General features: G+C 38.0%; 1 protein-coding gene across 1 annotated transcript in view; it reads right to left on the bottom strand.

Annotated features, from left to right (window-relative positions):
* LOC131427685 (serine-rich adhesin for platelets-like) overlaps positions 1-26,169 on the bottom strand; it is a 460,655-nt gene that overhangs the window by 124,177 nt on the left and 310,309 nt on the right. The window contains exons 8-10 of the mRNA XM_058591094.1: positions 21,118-21,214; positions 20,657-20,784; positions 8,792-8,934 (exon numbers count right to left, since the gene is read on the bottom strand). Coding sequence (XP_058447077.1) covers positions 8,792-8,934; positions 20,657-20,784; positions 21,118-21,214 — 368 coding nt within the window. The remainder of the gene's footprint in view (positions 1-8,791; positions 8,935-20,656; positions 20,785-21,117; positions 21,215-26,169) is intronic.

The raw sequence follows: 26,169 nt of genomic DNA, 5'->3' as shown, positions 1-26,169 counted from the left end.
ATTTGAAATAAATTTAAAAGCATCCCCATAATGCCTTAAACATGCCCGATTTTTTTCAAACTTTTCGGAGGAGCAGTTGCTTTAAAAATCAAATAAAATATAAATCAATAGAACCACCCTAGCTCCGTCAAACTGGCAGTTAAAGGGTTGAAACTTGAAATTCTTTGCAGTCTATGACCTTTCGAATGTGGTATAACAATATGAATTACCTTTGGGGGCAGATTTCACATGCTCATCCTGCTATAGCCTTTTAAAGCGTTTTTCATTAGGTCCTTTCCCAAAAAGATGGAAAAACGCTAAAGTAATTCCTATCCTCAAACCTGATAAAAACCCAGCAGAAACATCAAGTTATCGACCAATTAGCTTACTTTCTTCTATCAGTAAACTTTTTGAAAAAATTATCTTGTTGAGAATGATGACTCATATAAATGAGAATTCATTTTTTTAACCAGAGCAGTTTGGATTTCGTCATGAACATTCAACTACTCATCAACTTGTTAGAGTAACGAACATGATAAAAGCAAATAAATCTTCTGGGTTATCCACTGGAGTTGCTCTTCTAGACATAGAAAAAGCATTCGACAGTGTTTGGCACAAAGGTTTAATGGCAAAAATGTCCGACTTCCAGTTTCCTATTTCTTTGATCAAAATGATTCAAAATTATTTAACTGATCGTACTCTTCAGGTTAGCTATCAGAATTGTAAATCTGAATTGCTACCCGTACGAGCCGGTGTTCACTTCTGATCTTCCAAATCTACCCGTTTGTTGTCAGAAATCGCTATTCTGTGACGACACAAGTCTGTTAGCCACAGGTAGAAATCTAAGAGTGATCTGCAGTCGCCTACAAAGAAGTTTAAATATTTTCAGTGATTATCTGTCAAAATGGAAAATTAAACCAAATGCAGCAAAAACGCAATTAATTATCTTTCCTCATAAGCCAAGAGCTTCTTTTCTTAAACCAAACAATAATCACATTCTCAAATTGAATGGCTTGGAATTGACATGGTCTGATCAAGCTAAATACTTAGGTTTAACGTATGACAAAAAAAAACTCACTTTCAAGGATCACATTGAAGGAATCCAGGCAAAGTGTAATAAATATATTGAATGTTTATATCCTCTTATAAACAGAAATTCTAACCTCTGTCTGAAAAACAAATTTTTAACTTGTAAACAAATTTTCAGATCAGCCATGCTTTATGCAGTACCAATTTGGTCAAGTTGTTGTTCCACCAAGCAGAAAACGCTTCAAATGATTAGGAATAAAATTCTGAAAATGATTTTGAAGCGTCCTCCCTGGTTTAGTACAAATGAGTTACACAGACTCACAAATATTATAAGCAAATTCCGACAAAAATCGATGCAATCTTCAATTGAATCGATTCGCTCGCTGTATTAGTTAGTAAGTTAGTATATGAGTTCCTTTTTTCCATTACACAATACAAGTAGGTTTACAATTTTTCCTACACAAAAATCTCAGAATTGCGGAAGCAAACATGTTTTCATGGTACTCACAAAATCATGTATATAAAAGGGCTGAAAATTCACCACTTGTGACTGAACACCCAGTTTAAATCTTAATAAATTAATTTTAACTCGTATTCCAATAAATAGTTATTAAAAAAAGAAACTAAAATTCCAATTAAAATACTTATGGTCTCATACAAAATTAGTGAATTTGATCCAAATCCGACTTTCAATTCGGGTATTTGTCGGGTTCGAGTACAGAAAAATTAATGCTGGGTTCGGGTGCCGTTTTTTCAATTTTTAACGGGTTCGTGTTGAAAGACTTGGTCCGGTCTCGGGTTTTGATTCTTTTCGGGTTTCGGAAGTTCTTTCGAGCTTGGGTCGAGTCGGGTTCCAGTTTGGAAGAAAAATTAATCTCAGGTTTAGTTCGAGTACGGGTAAAAGTTTTTAACTTTCAATAGGGTACGGGTCGGGTTGGGGTTTGAAAAAAATGCTTACCCGACTATTTCTAGTGCTCATATGTATAGCACTTTCCGGTTTGAAAAGGTTCTGAGGTGTAATTTCTACGATTTATCATATTTTCGACACTTTTTATAGCCAAACGTCACAGATTTGCATTGTTTCGATTAAAGAATGGTCGATGCCTTTCACGCAGCCCACCTGGGTTCGATTCCCAACCCCGCACATAGGGTCGGAAAGTTTTTCTGGCCCTTAGAGGCGAATGACCTTAAGGTTAAAACCTCTATAATTGAAACAAAAAAAAAATTCGACCGATTCTCTCTGTAGACGTTCCTTCAGTTTCGTCTTGTCATAGGGGATTGAGTGACGGTGGCATTGATACTCTCTTTTTTGCAATGAGAGATGAAAAAGCTTCGTCTCTTTCGTTTGTTTCGGATGCGATCATTTACGAATGAGACAGTTAAAAAACGAATATGAGGCTGTTGGATTGGATTCTTTCGTTGAAAATGCGTAACAATTTTAAGCTCTGCTGGCGACTTGTAATCCACGCCTGGAGATCGCTCTCAATAAAAATGACGTGAATTGCGTACCGATTCACTACTAACCGAAATAGAAGGTCTCCGAAAATGGTTACCCTTCTCAATGGAAACAATCAAGTAAACCAATCATCCCGTAGTGAAGGAATGTAGCTCGCGTGAGTATCCCGTGTGTATACGAAACTATCTCCGACCTAAAGTCCTGAAACACCAATTAGTGGATAGCAATCCTGAACAAATTACTTCTCAAATCAACTTTAGAAGTGAAACAAAAAGTGTCATTTCTAATCCGATTATTGGACGACGCTTGGAAAAGCAATCGTACGGTAGAACTTTAAACCATGTTTCCCGAAGGCAAATGGAAAAAAAATTCCGGTTGGATTATATATTTAGTTTCTGCAGAAAAAAAAACAAATGTGTGTGAAATGTGCTTAGAAAATACCACGGATGATTGTTTTAAATTATCGATTTTTTTATTTCACTTGATTGTTGCACATTCTGAGTGCGAATACGTACTTGTACTAAAAATCCTTCCAGGATGAAACTCGAATGTGAGACGTTGGCTTGGGTAATGCCAAATGCAGTAGGAATAGCAAATTAGTAAAAAGGGTAAGGTCTCAAGAGTTATGTTTCACCGCATCTCACAGTGTTGTAACACAATTCGTTATCTCTATAAGAGTTGATTTATGCTTAAAAAAGAACAGTTTATGCGAAGACACGCTACTCAACCGCACACACCAACTAACACACTTTGATCCTGTGGAGTAAAATCTCTTGCGAGAATTGAAAACAGAGATGCTATACAAAGAAAATCTTTACCGAAGCATTACCAGGATTGAATTTAATCGTGTAGAAAATAATAATTGCTCCGAGTTTTAATTGCACTTACTCCGGAAAAATAAAGTTCCGTTGGTGGAGCGAATCAGAAAACTGAAGTCGGCTTTGTGGGAACCGAAACGAACCAAATCGCACGGTGTGGCACAACATCACGGCGGATGCGGCAGAAAGATAGGCAAACTTGCGGCAACGGATTTATCTTCAACAGTAGGCTGTGTGGTTTGAGGGCTGACATAGACCGGAAGGTGGCACCAGACAGACGTAGGTAAATGCGCCACCGTTACATAACAGAGGGCGGATCCTATCGAAGGTGTAATCGTTGTCGTCGTCGTCGTCGTCGTCGTTGCCTTCGTTTTCGGTGCGGTGGAAGATTTTTGCATGGAACAAATTGCTCCCGAGCTAAGCTCCCAATAGGATCGGTGCGCCAGTTAATAATTAATGGCAGCCTCATTCTTTTGATTGAGTTTACGGTGTGAGTCTCGAAATGGGAAATACCAGCAGCATAATTGTCGAGCCGCGGAGGACAATAAAGGTAGAACTAATGATTCCCGGGCAGGAATTGAGCATAAATTCACGCTTAGTTAGGTTCACTAATTTTATCGACACGCTACAGCAATTATTGAATTCGATTGAAATGTCGACGGATTGGAAGGGTTGGGTTTTTCAAAGCGATTTCACCCGTCTGTCAAATCTAATTAAATTTTGAAATTATTTTATTTATCTAAGGCAGGGGAGCGCTATATCAGGAATATCAGTGCCATGAGGATTAGTTATCACTTGAAGAAAGAAGCATCAGCCTATTTGTAATCTATCCGATTGGAGAAAATTTGGAATGCTGAACGCAATTATTTTCAACTTTGACAAACACCGGTTCGGTGAATTTCGATGAAATTCGATCCAGTTTCAGTTACAAATTGATAAAGGATGCTAGTTGAATAGATTGTTCTACGTCGTTGAACTTTAAATCAATTTAAAGTTGTTTTATTCCATATAAAATACCTATCTCACCGTTGTATGAAGTGAACAAGTTTGTTTGTTCCATGCAATATAGAACAAGATTTTTAAAAAATTATTGTAGATTCTTTAGCATGCCAACACATCACTAAATTAGTCGTGTGATTGACACATAGATAGCGCTATCACTGTCAAATCCATGAGAACGTTAATGAAGTATGTGAAATATCTTGACATTTCGATTAGAAAGAAAGAAAGTGTTTGTATGCGAGAGGCCGCTACCAACCACTATGGGTCGGCGGCCAACTCAGCTGTCGTCGCCGGGGCGGCTTTGTGCCGCTGAACCATCTTGGCTTCGGTTATGTGATTGTGCCATATTTATTATCCAGGAGATATAATAACACAAAAAAATAATAGTATGATGTACCGTTTTCGGCGAAATTTTTCTTTTCGGTAAAATGACTCTTTCGGAAAAACGACTTCCGGTGAAATGGTCCGCTCCCGAAGAAAATACTGCACAAGCTTGCCAATGGCTTCAAAAGCGTTATCCTGACTAACCAGAATTAAACAGAAAATATCAAAAAAGTCTACAGATTGGTTACATCTAATCGTAAATTGAAACTGCGTGAGATATCTGAGGTGGCAAAGATATCAGAAGGTAGTGTGTTCTTCAACTATACATAAACATTGGACCACGAGGAAGCTTTTTCCATAGGGGGTGCCGCGTTTACTCATACGTATAGCAGATCAAAAACAACAACGTGTTGATGATTCAGAGCGGTGTAATTAATAAATTTTTGCACGAGACAACTAAAAAAAATCTTACTTTTGCTAATTTAGATTTTTTAATTCTAACTCCCTTAATAATAATAAAATATTTGTTGAAATGGCTATTTTTTTAGTTGAATTCACCAATTAAACGTGCTGTCATTTCTTAGCTAAGGCACATTTCATTTCCATTCAACTAGTTTTTTAGTTGAATTAGAGAAATAAAACGTTGTTTTCAACCAGCATAAATGGCTTCTGCAATTTGCAGCTATATGGCGCTCTGTCACCGAGAAAATGTTAACACCGTAATGACTACTAGCCACTAGGCACACTACTATCGAAAAAAATTTCAGTGGCAGGTATAAATTTCAGTGGCAGGTATAAATGTTGTTGTATTGGAGAAAAAGACATTTCTTTTTAAAAAATTTTCTTCTAAATCGCTGTTTTCTTCATTCGACTTCGTAAAATCGACTCTCTCGCTGAAAACTTTAAGCACTCAGAAAACAAAAACCGAATACAAGTAGGGTAACAGAGGTATTTTGGCCACTTCATATATTTTGGGCCACCTAACAAACTTTATCAATTTCATCGGATTTAATCGATGTTAAGTAACCCATGTTGCATCAATTTGAAGCTAATCACATTTAATTACCTATTGCGGAAGGGGGTTTCAAAGATATTATAACATTTGGAGGATATTTTTACAAAGTGGGCCAAAATAAAATCAATCTTAAAGTGGGCCAAAATACCTCTGTTACCCTAGTACACTGGACGGCACATCCCGGAAGTTTGGAAGATACAAAAACATCGTTTGACATATACATCACTTCACTGTTCCGCGTAAAAACATTATGACGCACAATCGCTTCAAATGCGCACAAATTCTGAATAAATACACTTTCCACTAAGAGTTTACGTCATTTTCACATATCGGCTTGGACATTTATATATGGATATATCGTAACACATGCGAAAAACATCAAATCAATTTGCAAGCAGTTTCAACAAGCCTGTCCTTTTTAGCTTTTTAATGGATTGTTTTGCTTTGACACTTCTCATGAGTTTTTGGCTAATAAACTTGTTAATAAAACCCATTTCATTTTTGTTTTCTTTGTGCTGTCCTTCAGTAATGATGGTGATAGATAAATAGAAACAAATTTTCTGATTTTAATAACAAAATTAGTTGTCAATGAGAATTTCGTGTTGGATTGAAATATTGCTAATTTGTGTCCAGGATATTCGCCAACTAAACACATTCTCTAAAAATAAGAGCTTTTTTCAGTAAAGTGAATTCTCAATTTTAACTAATTTTATAGTTATTTTGGAAATTTTGTTGTTAAAATCAACTAATTCAAAAACAGTAATACGAATTAGGCGCAAAGCTAATTTCGGTCGTTCCGTGCATAGATATGTGACAACTGATGAAACATGGATCCATCACTATACTCTGAAATCAAAACGATCATCGTCTGAGTGGACTGCTGTCGGGAAACGACATCCGAAGCTTACAAAGACACAACAGTCAGCTGGGTGGGCTATGGCTTCCGTATTTTGGGATGCACATGGTATAATCTTCATCGACTATCTTAAGACAGGAAAAACAAACGATAGGACATGGGGTAGTAAGAAAGTTTGAATACAAAAATCAAGGAAAAACGACTTCATATGTAGAAAAAAACACTGTTTCACCAAGACAATGTACCGATATACAAGTCGATGGTAACGATGGTTAAATTGAACGGATTACACTTTGAATTGCTTCCCCATACACCGTATAGTTCTGATCGGGCTCCCAGTGATTACTGGCTATTCGCTGATCTTAAAAAAATTCTCGCCGGTAAGAAATTCATGCTAATGTGAAGCCTTTTATGATGCAAAAGACAAATCCGTCTACGAGCACGGAATCGAAATGTTAGGGAAGAGTTGGAATGATTGTACTGCTCTTGGAGAATAAAATCTATTTTTGAACAAAAATTCTTTTTCTTAGATAGTCACACGACTTATTGAGTGATTTGTTAGACTGGTTCAGAGCTGCTGATTGACATTATCTTCACTGCCTGATGTATTATATTCATATATAATAGGAGAATGAGAGAGAAAACAAAAAAGGCGCTTGTCTTTGACTCAGTATACTTCTACTTGGTCATAGAACTATCGAGTATCTCATTTGACAGTCACTTTTACCGTACTGATTACAGTTGACGATGATTTTAGTCAGTCTGTCAAAGTCATTTGACAGGATTGACAAATTGCAACTTTGGACTGGTTATCAAGTTGAATTGCTGCTTGTTTGATGAAACAGTTTTAGATTCGAGTCCTACCTTCGAAGGGTACCATGTCGGAAATTACATCTTTTGACGGACGACTACGCCATTCTTTACAAAACTGACCTGAGGGTAATTTCGCAAATTTCACACATCGAACATCAACCAATGGAGAAATTCATCGAAATAAATCTCAAAAAGCTTCGCGATATATTATTGCACTGAAACCCGCAAATCCGAGGAAATAATTATTAGTTTGGTGAACCGTTCGTAGTGTTAACTTCGCGCCAAATAAGTGCGTATTAAATCAATATTTAGCATACGGCATAGCATACGACAAAAATGCACGGAGCTGTGTTAATGTTCAACACACCAGTCTGGTCTATATTAGGGCCATAAATGAATCCCAACGAGCATTAGAGTCTTTTACAAAAATCACTTCAGCATTGAATCAATTCGCATTTCGTGCATTTCTGTTGCGAGGTAACTTTTATACCGATATACAGCTTCTGACTTTATACATTTTAGGGAAATGCAATGAACAAGGTTAAACGCCGGCAAAATAATATTGACAATATTACGACATTATTATTCATATAATATGTAGATAACCCTTTTAAGATCTCCAAGCACATATTCGGAGAATTTGCAGTCTCAATTGTAGGGACATAAGTAGTATTAAACCACCGAATTTTTATTTTGCTCGAAAGCATTCTTTCACTAAACAAGTTTCGGATCGCTAACCATATAGATTGTGACAATGTACTTGTTAAAAACTACCCTCAGGTTTTTAACTAAGCCCACATAACTATATTCAGCCCGTGTTGGTGGTTCGATGTGAAGGGCGCTGGTCTTACAAACCAGTAGTTGTATGTTCGAGTCCTGACTTGGAAGGATTATTAGTGCCTGTAGGATCATACCATCAGCCATTTAATGCTTTTGTACACTACGAATCGGCTGCGAAGTCTGTTGAAACAGAAGATCCAACTCCACAAAAGGAATGTAATACCAAGACTTGTTTAACGTTTCATCTTTTATGCATCAGTGTGTTACGTCAGAATAGATATTGAGTTGCGTAAAAGCAGTAGTGAAAAGTTTAATGTAAATAGTGTGTTTAGTGTAAATAGTAAAACTATCGAATACACCTTTTTTAAGTTCAATTCTCAAGCTCATCCCGCCAATAGAACACTCCACATATGAATCATCAATCTATTATACCTTTTTTAAGTGGGTCTTATTCATTTGGTTTGTTCTTTAGACGATTTCCCCGCTTTGGCATTGGTTATAACTGAAAGTCAGTATTAGCAAAATCACATCTAACTACTAAACATATTACGGGTTTGAAATTATTGTCATGGTAACTCATAAATAGAATGCAAATTTAAAACAGTTACTATTTTTAATTACATGTGAAGCCATAAATAAAGCGTTTCGTTAGGTATTACGTTATGATTCGATCTAGACACCGCATATAACCAATAGATTTTTCAGCTTTCGGAACTTACCTTGATGTGACAACGTTTTCCCGTATAACCGCGAGTGCATTTGCACGAGAATCCTCCGATATTATCGATGCACTGACCGCCGTTGATGCACGGATTGGATTCACACTCATTGTACTCAAAGTTGCACAGTTCTCCGGAAAAGCCTGTGAAAAAGTTTAGATACATAATAGCATTATATATTATACAGGGTGATTTTTTAAGAGCTTGAGAACTTTTTTAAACAATAAAACGCATAAAATTTGCAAAATCTCATCGGTTCTTTATTTTAAACGTTAGATTGGTACATGACATTTACTTTTTGAAGATAATTTCATTTAAATGTTGACCGCGGCTGCGTCTTAGGTGGTCCATTCGGAAAATCCGCTTTTTTATCGACAAATTTTGTTCAGCGATGAGGCTCATTTCTGGTTGAATGGCTACGTAAATAAGCAAAATTGCCGCATTTGGAGTGAAGAGCAACCAGAAGCCGTTCAAGAACTGCCCATGCATCCCGAAAAATGCACTGTTTGGTGTGGTTTGTACGCTGGTGGAATCATTGGACCGTATTTTTTCAAAGATGCTGTTGGACGCAACGTTACAGTGAATGGCGATCGCTATCGTTCGATGCTAACAAACTTTTTGTTGCCAAAAATGGAAGAACTGAACTTGGTTGACATGTGGTTTCAACAAGATGGCGCTACATGCCACACAGCTCGCGATTCTATGGCCATTTTGAGGGAAAACTTCGGAGAACAATTCATCTCAAGAAATGGACCGGTAAGTTGGCCACCAAGATCATGCGATTTGACGCCTTTAGACTATTTTTTGTGGGGCTACGTCAAGTCTAAAGTCTACAGAAATAAGCCAGTAACTATTCCAGCTTTGGAAGACAACATTTCCGAAGAAATTCGGGCTATTCCGGCCGAAATGCTCGAAAAAGTTGCCCAAAATTGGACTTTCCGAATGGACCACCTAAGACGCAGCCGCGGTCAACATTGAAATGAAATTATCTTCAAAAAGTAAATGTCATGTACCAATCTAACGTTTAAAATAAAGAACCGATGAGATTTTGCAAATTTTATGCGTTTTATTGTTTAAAAAAGTTCTCAAGCTCTTAAAAAATCACCCTGTAGATATGAAAAAGTTCTAGAATTAGCTAAACCATTGTAAAAAAATTCCGAGGTCCGGAGAGCGGAGTTTCATATGCCAACCGATTCAGCTCGACGATTTCAGAAAATCTTGGTCTAACTAGTCTCAAATGAAAGGTCTTCCATCCAACAAAACGTTAATGTTATTCGTTTGGGGGTTAGTGCCCATTTACCTAGTGAATGCCGGTTAGTGGTAAAGTGTACGACTAATTGAAATGATGACCCCGGTATCTGAAGGAAGTGCTAGACCATGCGATTTACTCATCTGACCTGGCTCCATCCGACAACCATCTCTTTGTCAGGTTGCGCCAAGCACTTTCGATTCTTTAGAAAATTTACGAAAATCACGCACTCTGAGGTTCAACACAAAATGCAGTCAATTCCACAGGCGAGCAATGCACAAACTGCCAGAAAAATGACAAAAGTGTGTACAAAGCATTGAAAATCTATCTCGAATAATATAACTATAGAGGTTTCCTAGCAATTAATGTGTTTTATTTTCTGAGCCGGAAATGGATTAGAAGTATACCTGGTATTTTCTCCAAAGTGTATTGCACATAGATACAAATAAGAATATCCAAATATTTTAAAACAAAAATCACGTTGGGACTTTGACTACGGTTGTGTAGTCCTACGTCAAACAGTTCGAACAACTCGTTCGTAGTTTTTGCTATAAAAGTTAAACATAGCGTCATTTTGTTGCACAATTATCAAATGCCAGATGTGCACGAATACTAAATTTGTAAATTGTATACCCAGAGCTATATTGCAGGATTGAACAAGGTATAATTTGAAGAAAGAACATCAATTTTAAGAAAACTGCTGCTAAATCTCGCCAAAAATGTGAGAAGCTTATGCCACATTAGCTGAGCTACCGGCGAATAAAAACGCAATTTATAACTTATTTATAAATTTCTACTGACCGTTGTGAAGCTAGTATACACCCAGATAATCTGCGACTGTTATCGACTACCAAATGCAAATTTCCGTAAAACCTCTTGTAGCCATTTAAAATAGTTGAACATCTTACCGTTGGCAATCAACTTAGTAGACAAAAACGAATAGACTAAAGTTGGTTCAAAATATGTTTGTGTTTCTTGTATTGATGTAACTATTTGTATCTACTTTTTAACAACAATAAAAACACAACTTTACAGTTTCCGTTGAAAAAGGTCATCAAAAACGGCCGATACGACGGACAATTTTTTAATTAAATTGTTTGCCTAGTGATTTGTGACTGAGAAAGCCGTTAATACTTATAACAATGTGAAAACCGACTTTTGAACCCATGATCTAAGGAACCAGTGTCAAAAACCGAATCTGGCCGTCGAGGTCAGCAAAAGTTTATGTGTATGTGTGACTCTGTGACTGGAAAAATCTGTTCTGATATTTCCATTCACGAAACAAACATCCACAAAACTCTGAACCTCGAAGTTCACAATCGATTTTTTGTGTAAACGAATTTGGATGACGAATTTTCACTCAAAGAAATATCGCTAAAAAGGTAATCGGAAGGAAGGAGAGTCTCCGATGATATTTCGATGCTAAATTTCTACTACGCTTCAGTTCGACATCGAAGTGATTTGTGCAAGATTTAATTATTATATTTTCATCAATAAAAAACTCTACTGAATAAATTCGTAACTGAACCGAAACAGAAAATAAAACTGGGATATATTCGATGCAAGTAGGGTGGTCAATATGAATAATAATATATTTTCCACATTCCAAACAGTGATTATTGCGACGAAAGGCTACTTTAATTCTAGCTGGTTGACAATCAGTTTTATTTATCCATCCAACCCAATCGTTTCGCCACCTTCCAATGATAAGTAATGATATTACGTTTAAAGTTTTCCGTGCTAATTTGTGATGTTCAACACACACTTTTTATCAGGGCAATATCTGCGAGACATTTATACTTTTTAACCACAGTAGAATCAAAAATTGCTTCCATCGCATCGCTAATTTTTGTCTTCAATTATTCGAATACTTGCATCAATGATTGCTGGCATTTTGACTCGCAGTGAGTCAAAAATTGACTCAGTGTAAGCGCTATTCGTGCCTGATGGTACCTGCTCTTAAAATGGTAGAGAATGGCACACGGCGGAATAGCAACCATCAAGAAACGCAAGATCTCTTCTCTCTCCCGAGTCGCTCTGGCAGACACATATTGAGCATAGCTTTTGCCTCGTCCGGCATTATATGCGTTGCTATCTCCGTTCTTGAATCGTTCGCAGGCGGTGAACGTTATTGAGTTGCGTGAGGCGATTTTTAGCAACCCTCATAGAAAGCATAGTCGACTTTCACACACTTAGATTAAAATTAATAAATTTTTCTTTTTGATCCGACTCCCGGTTCTGGAGTTACATAGTAATAAGTAATGGGAAATTTTGAACCGTAATTTAAACTGAAGGTACAGAAAATTTGATAAATTCTTTTTAATTGGATGCAAAAGTGTTTCAATTTGTACTTTATATTATCTGATGATTAAATGAACCGAACTCTATAATATAAGGTTATGCAATCTCTTGAAGGAAAAAACGACCAGTAAAAATGGCCTCGTGGTCGCGGAGTTCCTGAATTTCATTCGGATCCGACTTCTGGTTCCGGATTTATTATCAGCTAGCAACCAAACAAACCGATTCCGGTTCTCTTGGTTCCCGGTTTTCGATTAATCTTAGGGTCAAATGAAATTAATCTTAGGGTCAAATGAAAGATTTTATGGTCTCACCATAAATTAATGCATATTTTCGGATTCAACAAAACTGTACACCGTCGTTTAGAGTACGTATAAAATCTTCAAAATTGTAATAAAAACTAGTATAGCTTGTAAGGGGCTGTCCATAAAAGACGTCACGCCGCAAAGGGGAGCGTGGTGTCTCACAAAACGTGACCTTTTGTGACAGGGGGAAGGGGGGAGGGTTGTTGGAATGTGACGTCCAATATTTTCAATGAGCGCATTTATGTAAATTTCTTGAAAAAATCTATACAATATTACGTTTACATCCTATAGGAAAACGTGTATTTGTTGATGTAAAAGCTTCTTCTTGTAAATTCGGAAATGAATGATGCAGGAAATCATTTCTGTTGTGATCAGCAAAAGTGCACGGAGGGGTGAGTAAATTAGTGAAATAATAAATTTTACCTAATATGAGTAAAAAAAGATGCCTTCAAACGGTTTAACTTAAGTCATGCACTGACAATTTTAGTCAATGTATATGAGTTTGGGTGCACCAATCGCTTAGAGTTATGATTTTTTTTAACTTTCGGAAATATTATGATAGATAGTAAGCAGATGTGGAATATAAACCACACAAAGAATGAAAGAATTTAAAAAAGTTTGCTTGGTCGGTCGCAATATCAATAAAACCAGCAAATAACATTAACATATATGTTGTGATTATCAACAATTATAATGATAAGAAAAACATGTTCAATCATAAAGCATGTCATGCAGCTGATTAATTTACCCTGTTTAGCTTAAATATCATACAGGAGCATCTTTTTTTACTCATATTAGGTAAAATTTATTATTTCGCTAATTTACTCACCCCTCCGTGCACTTTTGCTGATCACAACAGAAATGATTTCCTGTATCATTCATTTCCGAATTTACAAGAAGAAGCTTTTACATCAACAAATGCACGTTTTCCTATAGAATGTAAACGTAATATTGTATAGATTTTTTCAGGAAACTTGCAAAAATGCGCTCATCGAAAATATTTCAAAAATGCGCTCATTGAAAATATTGGACGTCACATTCCAACAACCCTCCCCCCTTCCCCCTGTCACAAAAGGTCACGTTTTGTGAGACACCTCCCTCCCCCTTGTGGGTGACGTCTTTTATGGACAGCCCCTTACAAGCTATACTAGTTTTTATTACAATTTTGAAGATTTTATACGTACTCTAAACGACGGTGTACAGTTTTGTTGAATCCGAAAACATGCATTAATTTATGGTGAGACCATAAAATCTTTTATTTGACCCTAAGATTAATTTCATTTGACCCTAAGATTAATCGAAAACCGGGAACCAAGCGAATCGGAGTCGGTTTGTTTGGTTGCTAGCTGATAATAAATCCGGAATCAGAAGTCGGATCCGAATGAAATTCAGGAACTCCGCGACCACGAGGCCTTTCATCTAGCTTTGTGGAAATCGGTTAAACCACCGCTGAGAAATGTTAATGAGATCCATTTTGAAATATATAATCACTATTTCCGGTGCCAATTTTTACTAGTCGTTTTTTCCTTCAAGAGATTGCATAACCTTTCTATATGATTTCTATCCTCCTAGTGACCTAATGATACCTAATGAAGTAACAGCCAGGATAGAAGTGATTTGCAAACCAATTATTAAAACCAAACATCTCAATGGTAGAAAATATCATTATTTAGTTTGAAATAATAGTTAAAACGACGACACGACCTGCCACTCGTCTATCGAAACTGTATCGCAAATTTAACTACCCCTCAGTAACTGGCAATGTCAAAATGAAATCGTTGGAAAAACTATTGAAACTGGCAACACCAGATGATGATTTATTGATTTTGAGTAACAGTTATCATCACCTTGGTTACTGCATATTGAAGACTTGAGAAATGTAAACAAATACAAACTGCCTCGAAGGGAAGATCCTTTTTTCGCGATTAGTTGCAAGTTCTCCAGTTTCATCACATGTTAGAGCCGTAGATCGATCAGTTTAATTAGATAGAGCTGGGGCTCGATCATGCAAAACATGGCTTTCGAAACTAGCGCTATCAGGTTGCCATATGTGGCCAAGATTTATTGTATTGGGTTCTTTCAATGTGTTGTCGGTATCTGCTATCTGATTTATTATCACAGGTGGTAAAGTTTGAAGTCATCTGTCCAATAAACAAAATTAAGTACACATAAATGATAAAGCGGAGTAAAATCGATATATCAATACTATTCTACGGCATGCAAAGAAAAATCGTTTACAACGAATCAAAGATACTTAAGGTTTGACTTTATTTTTAAATTCATTCCAAAGTAGCATTTCATCGGTACAAATACAGAATTCATATTTGTTATTTTCTAATGACTAATGACTAATGACTGAAGTAAAACGATTTCAATTGTTCGCCACTTCTTTATTTGTTCCAAATCGTTCAACCCTCGTTATCAACCAGTGTACATGTGAAACAACACGCCGTCATATTTTGGAAATTCGAGTTTCTCCTCCACTTCTACTCTCAGTGCCTTGGAGGCCTTCGTAAAGTGCATGTAAAATTTGTATAACACGAAAAACACTTGAAAAGCGCTGAAATCAAGGTTCTTAAGATATGGAATGTGATAAAAATTATAGGTTTGAAATACACATCAAAAGCCACCCGTAAAAACTGGTCTACTTCAAATAATTTGTTTATTCGTTTCCCAAGCAGAAAATAGGCAGTAACTACGGTCTTCCGTAAGGCGGCTGGAATCTGTTGAAGTAGTCGAATGACAAGGGTGTCGGATACATCTCAACAATAAAATGTCATCTTCGTTTCGTGCAGACCGGCATATAGGGGAAGATGGGGTAAAACGCACCCCCGAGGCATAATGCACCTTTTGCTTTTCTCAAAAGTTACCAATTGTTTTCACTGAAATTTTAATCAAACTGAAAGTCCGCCATAACAACAGATTACTATATAGTTTTGGGAGTGATGGTTCAATCATATTTGGAGAACTTTAAAAACAACAATTATGTATCTGTTATAAGTAATTTTTGATGTTCGTTCCATAGTAATTCCTAGAGTGAGGAAGACGATTTTAATTTTGTAACCAGTGAACTTCTTTGCCAATCATTCGGGTTTCTAAAATTAGTTCTAATACAGAAGATGTATTTGCAATTTTTTAGAAAAATTGTCAAATTTATCGTCTCATATTTTTGGGGGCAAAACGACCCGAATTGTGTGAGACAAAATGCTCAAGAATTCGCTTACAACAATTATCCATAAGTTATCAATTTAATCGCCATAAGTTATCAATTTCAACAATTATCCATAAGTTATCAATTTAATGAATAATAGTGAATCTTCCACCTGGCAAATATTTCGTCAACGAAAAGTCTAAAGCTTTCTTTAAAGAAGAAGAAGAAGCTTTATGAGGGTGCATATTGCGCCGTGGTTGTCATGAGCTTTAATCCGTTGTTTTGATGGATGTTTACTCGTTGTTTAAGATCATCCTGCCTCTATGTTCAGATAATCGTCACTTCGCGTAATTTAGAATGTATATTTTTCATGTTTTCCACGATCGGGCGTCATGCCCCGCATACATTTCAATAAACAATTTTTAAGGGGTTTAGAAAATAAGATATTTCATGTATTTTTCAATGTATTCAGCAAGTATTTGTACGTAATTTTGAGAAATAATGATTACGGAAGATAGTCATGCATGATACTCTTCTGTGTTATTCTCTATAGTTAAGATATAGATACACTTCCTTAGGGAGTGCATTTTACCCTATCTACCCCTACTTGTAGGTGGTAAAAGATTCTAAATCAATATCTTTAAAATACCAATATCACAAGTTCCTTCGTCTTTGATAACGTCATTGTTAACGTACAATTTTCACAATCAATCGATCTTGATTATCAATCCTTTTCTGCATACTATTTCGATTTTTCAGTTGAAATATTTTTTCTCTGCCACCAATAGCATTTTTCGTCGATTTATTGTCCTTAAATTGGGTATTTCTTCAGAATAATTAGTGAGTTTTTATTAAATTTTGCGCTGATGATAATCAAAATGAAATTTATAGAGCTTCTTCAAATGGTTTGTTTATTTATTGTGGGACTCCTAGGTAACTAGTTCATCACATGTTTTCTAACTTTGAGAATAGTTTATCATAAGAATTTCTTTTATCCCATTCTGATGCAGTATATTCATTTGTACTCTATTTGAAAAAAGAACCACTGGATCAATTGTACTTAATGAAATTGATATGCCTCATCAATAACGAAATAAGATAGAATAACAAATCTTGATGCTAAATAGATTTTGTCTAATCTATCGAGAAGATTCCTTCGATTAAATATTAAGAAAATATGAAGTATTGCTATGACAGCACAGGAACATCAAGACAAGATATGATGGTAATATTTGTTATTATTTTGATTTTCGTTTACTATTCACATCTACCCGGGAGGAGTGCAAGTTTTGCTAGGGCAATTCAAAACGCGCCTTTCAAAAACAGCGCCGCTGCGTGCTCAAACCCTGTGCTCCTGTTACTTCCATAAATTAAATTCAGGTCAAAAAGCGTTTTATACTATGTTCATACTTATCTTCACACTATGAGTTAAAACATGTTATAACTCCGATTTCATGTTTTAAGCGAAATAACATGTTTTACTTTTGCGTTATTTCATATTCAGAAACGTCACATTAAAACATGTTTTCCCGAAATAACATGATATAATTCAATTTTCTTTGCGTTTTGCCTTCGGCTCGTCAGTGCTTAAAGCAGTTCAAATTGAACTGCCATCTCGTGCCTAGCAGTTCAACTTAAACCGCTAAGCAGACGCAAAGCTTACACAACTTATGTAACGCTTTTGGATATTACACAGAAGTGTAATATCCTTTCTGACATCTCGGACGTAAACGATTGACGACTGGCTACTGGTCGCCGCAGAGATTTGAACATTTGGGGGTGTTTTGTTTTGTGCAAAAAGCACATATTTTGTTTCAATTTCTTTGCGTTTCGCCTTCGGCTCGTCAGTGCTTAATTTAAGTTGCTGGTTTAAGTTGAACTGCTAGGCACGAGATGGCAGTTCAATTTGAACTGCTTTAAGCACTGACGAGCCGAAGGCGAAACGCAAAGAAAATTGAAACAAAATATGTGCTTTTTGCACAAAACAAAAAACCCCCAAATGTTCAAATCTCTGCGGCGACCAGTAGCCAGTCGTCAATCGTTTACGCCCGAGATGTCAGAAAGGATATTACACTTCTGTGTAATATCCAAAAGCGTTACATAAGTTGTGTAAGCTTTGCGTCTGCTTAGCGGTTTAAGTTGAACTGCTAGGCACGAGATGGCAGTTCAATTTGAACTGCTTTAAGCACTGACGAGCCGAAGGCGAAACGCAAAGAAAATTGAAACAAAATATGTGCTTTTTGCACAAAACAAAAAACCCCCAAATGTTCATGATATAATTGTCAGTGAAGCACAACCCTGCTAGCATTTTCCTTCACTTTTCGACTATGTCAATTTACAAGCTGTTCAACAACAGCAGTTTTTCATCAAAGTAGCCTTGTAATCCCAATAAAACAAAACTGAAAACTGGTACCAACGTTGCCAGGTATACCGATTTCTCGGTATTTATACAGATTTTTGACCTCTATACCACAATACAGATCTGTACTTCCAAAATACCGATAACTCACGGTTCATGCAGATAAGTACCGATTTTGATTTTTAGCTTGAATAGACATGAGAAAAGGTTGTCTTGGTCGTGGTGACATTTTCTACTACTTATGCAGAAGAAATTCTGATACCGATATGGTACAGATAGATTTTTGCGCCGAATACAGATTTTTGGAAAAATTACCTGGCAACGCAAATAGGTCCAACCACTTTTCTTAGTGTGAACAGTGCGGTTTTAACTTTATATTACTATCGTTAAAACGTGTTATTTTCAACCGGTGTGAACATTGTCGCTCTAATCACTATTTGGTGTGAAATATTTATCTAAAATAATTTTGCATGGAGCATTGCTATTGCGTAGAGAATGCTGTCAAATTAACAATATATTATTATGTTCATGAAATTTTCATCTAGCATTTATTTCTCTCAATCTGGTATTCATTTTATTGCGAATGAAACAACGGTTGCGGAATCGAACACAGGATGCATGTTGAAACTGTGTAAACCGTAAGGTAACGAAACCGGTATTTTTCCCAACTCTGTTGATAAGGAGTGTTAAAAGAGTATTTATCAAATATACAAAATTGACAATGTTCCATGATTTTGGAAAAGTCTCATTGACACGCGTAATCCTTAATTATAAATTTCTGTAGGATTGCTGTTATTACTAATTTTCACACCCCTCAGCGGGGGATCAACGATTTCAGACGTAGATCATGTCATGTCTTATCTGGATCATATGTGATTTTCCCCCACCAAGATCAAAGCTGATCGAATCATCCAATGATTGAACTTACATAAATCAAGAATCACTTTAGCTCAAAATCACTACCGATTTTGTGTGACGGAAGATCCGTACCGATTTTAATCGATGTGATTTAAAGATCGCTGACCACTGATCAGAAGTGATCTTTATTGGGAAAGATCACAAGCGATCTTCTTCGGCAATGATCTCGATTTGATGAGGGTTTGAACTTTATTTTCTCAGCCCTGTATGCTACACTAAGAAAATATTATTTCTTAGCTAAAGAAATAATATATCTGTGTACCCCTAGGAGAATTAAAACAGATGATTTAAATGTTTTATCAAGTCCAATCAAATACTTTTGTTGAATTATATCAATAATATTAATAAAATAATTTCGATGGATTTGTAGTTTTAGATATTTTTTAATCTATTGACAGCACGTAATAAATCGATTTTTTCCTCATATTTGTATGGTTTGTCATACATATTGAGTATGTATTGAGATGAATTTTATTTATTTTGAATTCGTGACATGTGACATAGGGGGGTGGTGGGTCTTTTCTGTTGTGACAATTTGTGACAAAAAGGAGGGGGGGGGGGGTGGTATGTCGCAAAATTGCAAAAAAGCGTAACGTGTTTTATGGACAGCCCATGTTAGTCATGTTATGTTAGTGATTTATATGAGAAAGTTATAATTACACCACCGCATTAACACTGTTTTTTTGTTCATTTAAAACCCATTTCAGTTACCAATAACAGTGTGACAGTTTATTCGTAACAAAACACCCACAGGTTTAATGAAAACCGGTCACGACAACCAATTTGTTACTCGGGCACATTACGACTCAATTTAAATTTAATTGAATCCACGGGCAAAATTGATTTATCGATTTAAAACTAGTTGGAAAAATCTCGAAACATATTAAAAATTTTCTAATTGCGAACAGAACTGCCGCACAATGAAGCGATGAGAAAAATGTGATGACTTGAAAATTAATTTTATTATTCCATCGTACCAAAACAAATCATGCCGAACGCGCTCGTAATCAACCAATTTTATAATTGCACGAACTCCCGGAGCTCAATCGACCGCACGTAACACGAAATTTATTATTGGTTAAAAATGTAATAAATTTCCTATGGTTGAATGATACGGCAATTCCCGGGCTTCGTTGGCACTGATTCATTTGGTAAATATTTGAGTAGATATCTTTTTCTAACATTCTGTGCTCTGAAAAAAATCAATAGCAATGTGTTCAAAATGAGATTGTTTAACCGGCTGTTGTTCAAACTTTAATGTACTTTTGTCAATTGATAGTATAGCAAAAAAGTTACTCATGAATAAATTCAAATTGAATGATTTTCCCAATAAGTTACATGAATTAGAGCCCCGAACAGGGCACAGGAACTGTGTATCGAAGACCGCAGAGTCATTCGCCTGAATTTATTCCATGCCTTGCCAACGCAGTGTTACTCATTCGAGGAAAAAAAAAGTTATCGAATTTCGAGCCATTTCGCCAACCCATTTAACTAATGCAATTGCACAGCTGCTCCGAAATCCGAAATGCAATCCATCACCGCCAATACGAATAAATCCCTTCTGCATGCACAAAACCGAACTCACCTGGCTGACAGAAGCACCGGAATCCATCCTCCTGGTCCACACAGATGCCGTGAACACAGGGCGAGGACTCACACTCGTTGAGATTATGCTGACAGAGCGGTCCGGTGTAGCCCGAGGTACATTCGCATCTGCAAATAGGTGGAACATATCACACAGCGTGAAATGATAACATGCTTCTCTCGTCCATCCTGTCTTGCAACAACAACAACAGCACAGAAAAAAAAAACACAACTCGGATGCTCGAAACGAGACCGTTTCGATCGATCCGTTGGCCTGCAGCTACATTTAGGTACCGGCGTAGATATTAAATTTGGATTAGACAAAATTTGCTTGCCGATAGGGGAGACTGATGCGCTCCCATAAACGCCAATCGTTACTGGCGGATTACATTACAGGAAGGATGTCAGAGTCCGAAAGGGCGATGATAGGTTTTTGCGTTTTGCCAACGACTCTAATCTTACCTGAAGTGAGTGGAATTACCGACGCAGGTACCTCCGTTCAAACACTGCGACGGATTGCACGGGTCCGACTCGAACTGACAGTTTTTGCCGGTGTAACCTGAAAAAATTGGAAAAAATATCGGAAACATAAGAATGTGCATGTTGCATTTGAGAGATTCGATCTGAGTTATCAGCCCGTGGAATATTTTCTCCTCTAAATAGATATTCAAATTAGAATGATAAAAATGGATGAACGAATAACGATTGATTTCAAGGAAAGCAGCGGGAAGCTGAAATCAGATTTCCTCAAGATGGTAGAACTGAGACTTTAAAAATATAATTGTGAACGTTTTGAATGCTAGTACAAATGTGTGCATTGAGTTCATTAATAAAGACCGCATTTGCAACAATCCAACACTTCTCTATTGTTCACTACATGGAATGAGAATGCCCGGGCCTAACAAAGAAAAAGTAGATTTTTAACCGTGAAAACTTTTTTATTCTTCTGTATAACCTCCATCTAGAGCGATACATTTGACCCATCGGTTCTCCAACATTTTGATGCCCTTAAAAAAAAAAGATTTGTCAAGGTCTTCACAACAGGCTTCCGTTTCTGCAATGACCTCAGCATTCAACGAAAATTTCTTTCCCTTTTCAGGTTTGGAAATTGATAATAGTCGCTGGGGGTCAGGTCTGGAGAATACAGGGGGAACATATTTTTTTATAGCTAAATGAAAACGTCTTTTTCCATAGCTAAATGAAAACTAGAAATCCTGTGAAACAATCAGCTGTTATTCAAACACTAGTGGATAGATTGTCATGCAATTTGGTATTGGGCCTTCTAGAGTTTGTTCACAACAAAAATATACACAGTTCGAAACTATTCACTTCGTATCTGCGAGAGGCCCGGGACTTGTCATTTTATGTAGTAACATTAATGATTTTTTTCGGTAAAACTAGTTTAAAGTGATTTAGGGGTTAGCCAAATTTTGTGCTAGGGCACATAACCGCTTTTATTATTTTTACGTTTCGTCTTTGACTCATCAGTGCAGAGCATTTCAATTTGAACTGCTCTGCACTGATGAGTCAAAGACGAAACGTAGTTTAAAGTGACTATTTAACATGTGTAAAATTACGTCCTAATCTTACCTTACCTAACAGCTATAGGCCTGAGCTGTATCAAGCATACGTCTCCACATAACTCGGTCCATGGCTGCTCGTCACCAGCCACTCATGGCACGGATGCTTCTGAGATCACCCTCCACTTGATCGATCCACCTCGCTTGCTGCGCTCCTCTTCTTCTTGCACCAGTCGGGATTAGATTCAAGAACCATTTTCACTGGGCTGTCGTTCGACATTCTTATGACATGCCCAGCTCACCGTAGACGTCCGATTTTAGCTGTCCGACGATAGGTGGTTCTCCTAGCAGCTGTTGCAGTTCGTGATTCATACGCCGTCTCCACGTTCCGTCTTCCATCTGCACTTCGCCATAGATGGTCCTCAGCACCTTTCTTTCAAAAACACTGAGGGCGCGTTGGTTCTCTGCCAACATAGTCCAGGTCTCGGGGCCATGGAGAACAACCGGTCTAATTAGCGTTTTGTAGATGGTCAATTTCATGCGGTGGCGTACTTTTCTCGATCGAATATTTTTTTTGAGTCCAAAGTACGCACGATTCCCTGCCAAAATACGTCTATAAATTTCTCTGCTGGTGTCATTATCGGCGGTCCCCAGTGAGCCCAAATACACGAACTCGTCAACCACCTCGATATCGTCACCGTCTATCAATATTCGTGGTGGGAGGCGTAGTGTTTCTTCTCTAGAGCCTCTTCCTCTCATGTATTTTGTTTTCGGTTTCCGTCATCTTCTCAAGGTTACGTGTCACAATATCAATATCGTCAGCGAAGCCAAAAAGTTGTACGGACTTTCGGAAGATCGTGCCACTCGTGTCGATCCTCGCTCTTCGAATCACACCTTCCAGGGCAATATTGAACAAGATACAAGAAAGTCCATCACCTTGACGTAGCCCTCTCCGAGATTCGAAGGGACTCGAGAGCGTCCCAGATACTCGGACGTAGCACATCACTCTGTCCATCGTTGCTTTGACCAATCGCGTCAGTTTATCCGGGAAACCGTATTCGTGCATTATCTGCCATAGCTGTTCTCGATCGATTGTGTCGTATGCCACTTTGAAGTCAATGAATAGGTGATGCGTGGGTATGTTGTATTCACGACACTTCTGGAGTACTTGTCTTATCGCGAATATGTGATCCGTAGTGGCGCGGCTCCAGTAAATCCCGCTTGGTACGGCCCTACGAATTCCTTTGCTATTGGTTATAGACGACGGTAAAGGATTTGGGAGAGTACCTTGTAGGCGGCGTTCAGCAATGTGATTGCGCGGTAATTGCAACAGTCTAGCTTATCACCCTTTTTGTAGACGGGACATACCACTCCATCCATCCATTCCTGCGGTAGAATCTCCTCCTCCCAAATCCTAGAAATCATCCAGTGCAGCGCTCTAGCCAATGCCTCTCCTCCATGTTTGAGCAGCTCGCCTGGCAACTGGTCATTGCCCGCGGCTTTGTTGTTCCTCAGCTTGCCGATCTCCCCACTTATCTCCGACAGATCAGGGGCTGGGAATCTGTCGTCGGCTGAGCGTGCACCCAGATTGATTCCCGTACCGTTCTCTGTATCTTGTGCTTCGCCATTAAGATGCTCGTTATGGTACTGCTTCCACCTGTCGATCACCTCACGTTCGTTCGTTACCACTGGTATCTCTGCACATTTCGGCCTGTGGCTCTACGTGAGCGGTTCACCTTCTCATAAAACTTCCGTGTGTCATTTGCACGATACAGCTGTTCCATCGCTTCGCGATCTTGGTCTTCCTGGTGGCGCTTTTTCTTCCTGAAAACCGTTTCTGTCTGTTCCGTGCCTGTCTGTGTCGTTCCTCGTTTGCTCTAGTGCGGTGTTGCAGCATCCTCGACCTTGCTGCATTCTTCTCTTCGACCAACTGCTGGCATTCGCCGTCAAACCAGTCATTTCCTCGATTCGAAACCTCGTACCTAGAACGGTTGCAGCAGTGCTACTCACGGCGGACCTTATGTTCCTCCAGCCGTCTTCAAGAGTCGCCGCGCCAAGCTGCTCTTCCGTTGGTAGCACTAACTCCAGTTGTTGCGCGTATTCCTCTGCAGTACGAATGCTACGTAGCTGCTCGAGATTGAGTCCCGGCGTTCCTGTGCGACGAGTATTGTGCACCGTCGATAGTTTTGAGCGCATACAAACCGTGACAAGGTAGTGGTCGGAGAAGAATCGCCCGTCGATGAGAACGTGGTCGATTTGATTTTTCGTATGTTGATCAGGTGATCTCCAGGTGGATTTGTGGATATCTTTGCGGGGAAAGAAGGTGCTTCGAACTACCATTCCTCGGGAGGCTGCAAAGTTTACGCATCGTTGACCGTTGTCGTTTGTTACCGCGTGCAGGCTCTCCAGCCCGATCACGGGCCTGTACATTGCCTGCCGGCCTACCTGAGCATTCATGTCGCCGATGACGAGTTTTACATCCCGCCGTGGACAGCTATCGTAGGTTCGTTCCAGCTGCGCGTAAAATACTTCCTTCTCGTCATCGGGTCTCGTCTCATGTAGGCAGTGCACGTTGATGATGCTGTAATTGAAGAAACGGCACTTGATCTTCAATACGCACATTGTATCACTGATTGGCTGCCACCCAATCACGCGCTGGCGCATCTTGCTTAACACTACAAATCCCGATCCTAGAACGTTGGTTGTGCCACAGCTCTGGTAGAAGGTAGCCGCTCGATGCCCACTTTTCCACACCTTCTGTCCCGTCCAACAAAGTTCCTGCAATGCTACGACATCGAAGCCGCGGATTTGAAGCTCATCATGCAGCATTCGGTCGTATCCTGGGAAGCCAATCAATTGTATGAATTATGCAAGTATTCCCCATTTCCACATTTTTCGCAAAAACAAAGAAGGCTTCACTTGATCTAGATTACTGTGAATTTCACACAGCGAAAAGTGCACAAATCTAACTAAACTGTTCTAGGTTTGCACTTAACTGATATTTGACTTCGATTTGCGAACAACAAATCCTAATAGTTCTTTAGAAAACTTTCAGAGCCATTAGAACGGCTGATTTTGTGTAATGCTCTCCACCGTTGTTTTTTCATCCATGCAAATGACTGGCAGCTGTGACGTAATCGCTCTTGTCGGAAGCGAAACTGGCTTTGCAAACGACACACAATACATCTGCTCGCAGTGGCGATAGAATCCAAACTGACCCAATTTTTGTTAGGAACTTTCTTTTTACGTGATTTCGTTTGTAGCTTTTTCACTAATGGGCGGTCCTAACGGCTATAAAAATAGCCGCATACAGAATATTAATGTCGATTATTTCATTTCGGATTTGCATTTCATTGAAAGAAACTATCAGGATACTGTACGGGACATTCCTGCCTTTCAAAAGGACCAAATTGTGGAACTCACTACCATATTCAACACTTCTCGGAACATTTTTCTCGAACGATTTGTTGTACAGCAGCAGATATTTTGTTCTCTTCCTCAGAACGCGTTCTGATTTGCTGGTGTTGACATGGGTCAAATGAGACAGGTTTTTCAATAGTGTACTATTATTTATATAGATTATATAAATCCTTTAACAGATCATTGAACTATGTGCTTTAAAAATACGAGCAAGGCAAACGCGCCTTATGATACTCGTTTATACCAAACATATACCTTTGATACTCGTTTATACAAAAAAATTTCAGAAGAGTTTAATTTCGAATTATTTGAGATTATGTCACACAACTGAATATTTTATCATAAAATTGCGATCATATTTCCGATGGCATGTAGCAAAAATTATGTTGATTCGTTGATACAACCAGAGATATTCACGATCAAAAACGTATCACTCTCTCAGAGGGTAAATTTTGAAATGGTACCCCATAGTAAAGTAAGTCGTATTCACGACAAAAATTCGACTGTGTTTCTATCAGTTCGCAGTGTATTCGGATTCCTTGATTGGGTAACTAATTAATTTTTGTCGTATTTC

The sequence above is a fragment of the Malaya genurostris genome, chromosome 2, assembly GCF_030247185.1.
Source record: "Malaya genurostris strain Urasoe2022 chromosome 2, Malgen_1.1, whole genome shotgun sequence".
Classification (NCBI taxonomy): domain Eukaryota; kingdom Metazoa; phylum Arthropoda; class Insecta; order Diptera; family Culicidae; genus Malaya; species Malaya genurostris.
This window is presented reverse-complemented; position numbering and strand designations above follow the sequence as displayed.